This window comes from Benincasa hispida, chromosome 12 (assembly GCF_009727055.1).
Source record: "Benincasa hispida cultivar B227 chromosome 12, ASM972705v1, whole genome shotgun sequence".
In the NCBI taxonomy this organism is placed as follows: Eukaryota; Viridiplantae; Streptophyta; class Magnoliopsida; order Cucurbitales; family Cucurbitaceae; genus Benincasa; species Benincasa hispida.
In genome coordinates, this window is record NC_052360.1 from 46,732,390 (window position 1) to 46,740,882 (window position 8,493).

At 27.7% G+C, this 8,493-nt stretch overlaps 1 protein-coding gene across 1 annotated transcript; it reads left to right on the forward strand.

Moving 5' to 3' along the window:
- The first annotated feature begins 1,531 nt into the window (after window positions 1-1,531).
- On the forward strand, window positions 1,532-8,458 carry LOC120067912 (non-specific phospholipase C3-like). The gene is made up of 4 exons (XM_039019540.1): window positions 1,532-2,286; window positions 5,019-5,428; window positions 6,466-6,636; window positions 7,774-8,458. The coding sequence occupies exons 1-4, from the start codon at window positions 1,628-1,630 to the stop codon at window positions 8,118-8,120; spliced, it is 1,587 nt and encodes a 528-aa protein (XP_038875468.1). The 5' UTR covers window positions 1,532-1,627; the 3' UTR covers window positions 8,121-8,458.
- The last annotated feature ends 35 nt before the right edge of the window (window positions 8,459-8,493 follow it).

The following is an 8,493-nucleotide window of genomic DNA, read 5'->3' on the forward strand; positions in this document are numbered from 1 at the left end:
GTAACTGACGTTGTGCTCAATAAGAAAAACAATATATAATAAAAAAATTATTGTCTAATAGATCTAGAAACTTTATAAAGTATCTACAAGTTTAGTTTTATATCTATAATAGGTCCTTAAACATTAAATATATCTAACAAGTCTCTAGTTTTCACAACTTGTGTACAATATTTGGTTTTTTTTTTTTTTTTTTTTTTTTTTTTTTTTTTTTTTTTTTTAGACTCGACACAAAATCCTAAGCCTTTTCATTAAGAATCTAATAATAAATCCACAACATTTACTTAAATGTTGAATAATAGAAAACCTATTAGACACAAATAAAAATTTATAGACTTATAAATTAAAAAAAAAAATGAATGCGTTTAAATTTACTATGGCTTCTAAATAAAATTTGAAAAAAAAAAATATTCGACATGAGACTAGCATATCTATTACCATATCAAAATATTAATTTCACTACACCAAATATTAAAATATTGGTCAATACGTTGATATATCTATACATTGGAGGATTCCACAGTAATAATTAATTGAGATCTAACATCTTATATAAATACGGATAAAATAACAAAAAAAATTTGTATATTAGTCTCGATATGAATATGAAATACATAGATCACAAAATCACTATAATATTTTGGATGTAAAAATTAATTAGTTAAGATTGATTAGGCTTTGTTGGTAACCATTTGTTTTTTTGAAAAATTAGGCATATTTTCTCTCCATTTTTTACCATTTGTATCTTTCTTAAATAGACCAATTGAATTCTTAACCATTTTTTTAAACAATGTTATTTAAAATTATTTTTGCTTGAATTCAATTCTTTTAATTGAATTCTTAACCAATGTTTTTTATGTTTGAAAATTTTTCAAATTAGAATTTTTAACCCAAGTTTTCAAAATTTTACTTAGTTTTTGAAAATATTGGTAAAAAGTAGATAACATAACAAGAAATTTAGGCTCTATTTAGAAACTATTTAATTTTTTATTTAATTTTATTTTTTTAAAATTAAGTCTATAAACACATATCATTTTCATCTATTGGTTTATGTATCTTGTTGTCTAGATTAAAATTGATTTCAAAATCAAAGGAAAATCTTGAAAAATACTATAAAAAAAAAAAAAGGAAATTTAACTTTTTTTTTTTTGAAAATGCACTAAAAGTTTAAATGTTTATATAAAAATTATAAAAATTATATTCTTTTTAGAGAATAAGAATAATTTTCAAAAAGCAAAAATTAAAAAAAAAAAAGAAAAAAAGAAAAAAAAGAAAAAGAGGGAATGGTTATCCTTAAAGTTAAGTTGAGATATTTATAGATTTGATTTTCAAAAACTAGAATCTAAAAATGAAATAGTTATCGATGGATTTATTAATTTGTACTTATTTAGAAATTTGTTTATAAAAGAAAAAAAAATAAATAAATGTGATATTTATACTCGCAAAATTAGTTCCTACAAGCAAGATATTTGTGATTACTTATTCGCACGTATATAACTTCCCCAAGGACGGACGTCTTTCAAAACGCAACAAATTAAAATTAAAAAAAAAAAATCCGTTGCTGAAAGAACTTCACGTCGCTTCTTACTTCTCTCTCTCTCTCTCTCTCTCAAATTCCCCTTTCTAAAAAATGTCCCCGGAAATCACCCCCACTGGCGGCGGCGACGACGGTGAAGCCTCTGCAAATCCGATCAAGACGATCGTCATTCTAGTCCAGGAGAATCGATCCTTCGACCACATGCTCGGCTGGATGAAAACTCTAAATCCACAAATCGATGGCGTTACTAACCAATCTCAATTCTCCAACCCTATATCCACCTCCGATCCAAATTCACCTTCTCTTCCTTTCGGAAACGCTTCCGCCTTCGTCGATCCCGATCCCGGCCACTCAATCCAAGACATCTACGAGCAGATTTTCGCACAGCCGTGGTCCGACGATCTCCATCCCCTGCCTCCGCCGACTATGCAAGGCTTCGCACAGAACGCCGAGCGGATCCAAAAAGGAATGTCCGCCACGGTGATGAACGGATTCAAGCCGGAGGCGGTGCCGGTGTTCAAAGAGTTGGTGGCTGAGTTCGGAGTTTGTGACCGGTGGTTCGCGTCGGTGCCGGCGTCGACGCAGCCGAATCGCCTTTTTGTGCATTCGGCGACGTCGTTTGGACTGACTAGTAACGATACGAAGCAGTTGATTGAAGGACTTCCGCAGAAAACGATCTTCGAATCGTTGGAGGAAGAAGGCTTCAGTTTCGGGATTTATTATCAGTATCTTCCGGCTACTCTGTTTTACCGGTATGTTCGATCGCTTCTGTTTCAGCTTCTTCATTCTCATATATATATATATATATATATTTTTTTTCCCAATTTTAGTTCAGAAATTACCTTTCTCTCCCTTGCATTTTTTTCTTTCTTCCAAATATTGTTTTTTTCATCGTTATTGTTTGAAATTTTCTTGAGAGGTTATTTGGACGAAATGTTGATAAATATTAGTTGTTCAGGTTTCAATTAAGTTATTTATAATTTTTTAATAAATTATTATTATTATTTTTTTAATAATTTATTAGTTTTTAAGAATTTTTTTCGTTATTTTCAAATTGGAAAAAATAATAGAGAAAATATGAATATGTTTTTTTAATTATAATTTTATATTTAATCCACTATATTCAACGATTAAAATATCCAAAACCCCAACTGATAATGTCAATATATCCGGCTAATATATTTAATTAAATCTAAAATATATCAATAAAATTAGCTTATGTATCGTTATCATTACTACATTTGATAAGATATTAGAGAAGAGAAAAAAAATAGCGTCAGAGAATTGTTTTCAAAAGGAAAAAAATGTTGGTGAGCTTTTTCCTAGACAGGTATACTCCAATTCTTTAATGAATAATTTTATAACCCTTGTAAGAATTAATCATCTTTCGTTGGTTATGCCTCTACTTGTGATGGGGATATTTTAATCCGTAATTAACTAAGAGCAAAACTTTGAGTAACATAATTTTTTTTTTAAAAGTGTTAAATCTTTATTTAGTTCAAATAAGTGGAGAAGTGGGATTCATTTATAATTAGATACATTTTCAACTGTATATATTTTCATGCATCCCACTAAATTATTCAATCATAATTTTTCATATGATAACTTATTTTTATTTTTTTTAATATTTTAATTCATTTTTTATGTGAATGATGAGAGGATGAAACATAGAAATATTACCCTAATATATATATATATATATATTCTTTGAGATATCATATATCATATATGTCATATGTGAGATATTAAATTAGAAGATTAAAGATAATATAATAATAGTAATAGGCTCATCAGTTTACATCATAATTAAAATATGCTTTTAATGGTTTTTTACAATGTTTTTTAAATGTTAATTTGCATTTTAAGTATTATTTATTTAGTATTTTATTAGGGTATATGTATTAGATTTACAATGACCTTAAACTATATTTTTTTAAGCATAATAAGGCAAAAAATATCCTCGTGTAAAAGTATCAAACAAGGACGAATTTTCATAATTAGCTATCAAAGTGGAATAATTAGACGATATGTTACCTTGCCACCATGCAGAAAGGTATATTTATATCATTTGCCATTAATAAATTAAGAACCAATGTATAATTAAAGTAAAAAGGAAATAATTAAAGTGAACAAGTCGACTTAAATTATTATAATGATTCAAATCACGAAACCTTTTTGAAAAATATAGTAGAAACATGATGTCATAATATGACGGATGGAATAAATGTCGTTCATAATTACAGTCAAAGATATTTAGTTCAACTGCCATAGTATAGATTGATGATTGATTCAAATCAAATTCCCCATCCGATTATACTAAAAAAAATCCCGAACCTTCTTGGCCAATTGAATACTCTGGTAATTTTCAAATTTATTTTTATGGCTTTAATAAATATGAAGCGAGAATCCAAACTAAATTATGATAAGTTTCCCTTCTTTTAAATATTTTATAAATTACATATATATTAAAAATAGTTTTGTACAAAAAAAATCTTTAAAATAATTTGTGTTTGATAAATTTACAAACCACTCTCTCTCGAGTTGATATTTTTCTTCTATAATTGATAAATTATCAAATAAGTTTAGGGGTGTTTTCAAATTTAGATAGATTGTGATAGACATTTACCAATATATCTATTGCGGTCTATCACCTAGTGATAAATGTCTATAGTTGTCTATTATTGATAGACAATGACATTTTGCTATATTTATAAAATTTCAATATTTTATAGTAATGATAAAACTTAGGATAAATAGTTATTTTTAGTTTCTGCCATTTTATTTTAATTAAATATCTAATAAAAGTTTAAATACACTTTGAAATCTAAACAAGATCCCCTACACGTGGCTTCAATTATTTTCAATTATTTGCCATCTCTACTCATTATATAATTGAAGGAAAATATAGATGTGGTATTGACTTTGTATTCAATAGTTTAAAGAAAAATAATTCTATAATACTGGAAATATTCAAAATTTAATCGATTTATTAAACATAAATTTAAATTTTATATTCAATGGAAAATTTAATATTTAAGGGAAGTTCTAGTTCTTTCAAAATGGTATTTAGTAGCAAGGAGTTATACACCATTTTTTATTTCTATAATATGTAAAATTTGTTCAATTTTTCAGTATTTATATTTCCAATTATTCAATTTTAGTCTTATACTTCCAATACATCTTAAAATTAGGTCTCCAATGCTAATTATTATTGATTCTTTAAAATCCTTTGATTATCTATTAATATTTTTACTATAAATATTGAAAATATATTCATCTACTATATTTCTTTACCTCTATTATTGTTATTTAACCAATTTTAATAAAAATTAATTTTGAGCATTAAATTTAGATTTATTGAAATTACGACCAAAATTGGAATTACATGGTATAACCAAAATGATAGTTTAATATATATACTATCATATCATATCCTTCCATTTAGTATTAATTTCAAACGAAATAACATTATTTTTTGATATAGGAATTTAAGGAAACTGAAATACATAAAGAACTTCCATGTTTTCGACATCGATTTCAAGAGAGATTGCCAAGAAGGAAAGTTACCAAACTACGTAGTGATAGAACAGAGATACTTCGATTTAGCATCACTACCTGGAAATGATGATCATCCTTCCCACGACGTTTCAGAAGGCCAAAAATTCATCAAACAGGTCTATGAAGCTCTGCGATCCAGTCCACAGTGGAACGAAATCCTGTTCGTGATCACCTACGACGAGCACGGCGGTTTCTTTGACCACGTCCCTCCGCCTTCCACCGGAGTTCCCAATCCCGACGGCCGACTCGGCCCTCCGCCCTTCAATTTCAAATTCGATCGCCTCGGAGTTCGGGTTCCGACAGTCTTCGTCTCTCCTTGGATTGAACCCGGAACAGGTATTTTTTTTGGTTTCTGAATTTCTGAATTGTTATTTACTGGCTCTGTTTGTATAAAGATTTTTGGTGTTTCACAATTCAAAAATTCGAATCAAAATTATTTGCAAACGACTGTGTGGTTTTGAACTTTCTTTTAACGAAAAATTAGACTGAATTGCAGAAGTAAACTAAAGGCTATCGGTTTGATAACGTTAGAAATTTATATTTATAGTTCTCTCAATATGTTTTTTTTTTTATCTTCTGAAAAATAACATTAAAAAAAAAAAGAACAATAATAAATAATTAAAAAAAAACTATATTTTTTAAATTTTAAATCTCGGCTTGAATTTCAAAAATATCATTAGGGAGTCCATAAAAATAAGGTTTATAAACTTAATTTTTTTTAACGAGTATCAAACTAATCATAATTTAACTTTGTTATATTATGAGTTTTTTTAACTAATAAATTAAGAAAATCTTAAAATTTATTAGCAAAAGTTTATATATCATTGAACTTTTATTTTATTGACTAAATATGTGAAAGGTTTAAAATGTAAGAAAAATATTTTTTGAGAATTTTTTACCGATAGAAAAAATGTCAAACTATTTACATAAATAGTAAAAAAATATTGATAGATTTTTATCAATATCCTGATGAACTTTTATCCGCCTGGATCAAAGAAATTAAAATTTTGTTATTTTGTGTAAATAGTTTTCCTTATTTTCTATTTTTGAAAAATTCGTTTATTATTTTTAATATTATTGTATAATATTTAATGAATTTATTTATGATTTTACAATTGAATTGAAGTATCAATTCACTAACCGTGTAACTTTAGAAATGTCGACATATTGATGACAATTTAATATCATTGATGTGTAAACATATAATTTGCCAAATTGGTTGTCGAAATTATATTTTTCCATCCAACATGTTCAAGTGATATATGTTCATCTTCATATACAAAATAATAACTGATTAGCACATAAAAAGATTGTGTAAAATTTTTAGTACAACATGATAATGTAAATTGAGAAAGACAGTATGTAAAATGCAGTGGTACACAGGCCGTCAGGGCCGGATCCGACGTCGGAGTTCGAGCATTCGTCAATTGCTGCGACGGTGAAGAAGATTTTTAGTCTAAAACAGTTCTTGACGAAGCGTGACCAGTGGGCCGGCACCTTTGACATTGTTCTCAACCGCCACACCGCTAGAACAGATTGTCCAGGTTTGTTTTTATTTATTTCTTTATTTATTTTTAACTTCCTTCTCCATAATATATCTCATATTTTATTTTAGTATTTTCATTTTTTTATTTGTTAGAAGGTATTTAACAAATTTGTATAAGAGAAATTTATAACTAAAACTTCGTAACCACGTCCCTATCTAATAACTAATATATCCTTATTATACTATTGTTAACATATCCCATCAATATCCTCTCAACAGACTCTTCCCAGTGTACTTGGCCAATTTTTTAAAATTGGAAAACATACGAATTTCCGATTCCAAAATTTGGCTTAACTGAATCAGTGTATATACATTTGGTTCGCAGTCTGGATTATCCTTTCAAAAACTGTTATCGAATTTTGTGATTTCAAATCATGTAAATTTTGAAAACAATGTTTTTATTTTTAGTGTATCTAGATTTTGAATTTAAAATTTTAAAATGCAGAATTATATTAAAAATGATAAAAAAAAAATAGTAATAAATATAGTATTTCATGCTATAAATTTAAATATTTTTGTTAAATTAAAATATGTAATATATAATATATTGTATATTATATGATATTACAAAATAATATAATTATACAAATTTTTTACATAAAATAAGCTCATAAATTAAATAGTAATAGTTTGTAGTCAACCTAATATTTAGTGGGTAACTATAATTAGTTTTATAGTTTATCAATATATTTTCAAACACATTTTGAAAAATTGTTTAAATTGGAATTTAATTTCTGAATTGGCTATCAAACACAAATAGAAAAACATGAAATACAATTCTATTTTATTTAAATCTCTTGTTTTCAATGTTTTCAGATTGTTTACCATACAAGCCCTAAAGTAAGAAAATTTTAAATGAAACCCTTAGAAGAGTTACAAATATTTACATATTAGGTTTTCCTTTCACCATTTGTAAATATTATTCCTAAAAAAATTTAAGTGTTGCACAAGGCAATTTTTCAATTATTTTTTTTCTTTTATTTATTCTTTTTTTTTTTGTGCACAAAAGAAAGGACATTACTCATTCCTAAAGTGTATGCAATATTTGAAATGTATAACTACTACAATTACTAGAATATTTGCGTTTGTTGAGGCATGTATGGATTATTCCGTTAGTGAATGATGTATATAACAGTCACATTAAATGATCCGGTGAAATTACGTGACGTCGAGGCGAACGAGACGAAGCAGATCAGCGAGTTCCAAGAAGAGTTGGTACAGTTAGCAGCAGTACTAAAAGGAGATGAAAAGAAGGAAATATATCCCCAAAAGCCAGTAGAGAAAATGTCTGTTGTGGAGGCAGCTTCTTACTGTGAAAATGCACTGAAAAGCTTCTTCCATGAGTGTGAGAAAGCCAAGCAAAATGGAGCTGATGAATCTCAAATCATTGTTTGTGGGAAAAACAACCAAATTCAGCCTTCTAATTCCAAGCCCAAATCCTTTGCTCGTAAGTTCTTTGCTTGTTTGGCTTGTCATGGTTGATTGAAAATGATTGTTCCTCCTACACCATTTGATTTGATTGTTTAATTTGGACTTGTTTTAGTTACACCTTTCGATGAATATAGTTACTTGTTGTCCATGAGATGAACTTCTAGTTAGGAAAATAGAAGAGGAAGGGATTGGTATCGTTTACCTCTTCGTTGTACACGATAGAGTCAGGAAGCTAAACGATAGTGTATTGAATCGTTTACCTCTTCGTTGTACACGATAGAATCAGGAAAACTAAATGATAGAGAGAGAATTGAATCGTTTACCTGTTCGTATTCAACGATTGCTTTGGAAAGGGGCAACCTGCCCAATTTATACACTATTTCCTATTTTAGGGATACAAAAGAATTAAAAAAATTATTTAACA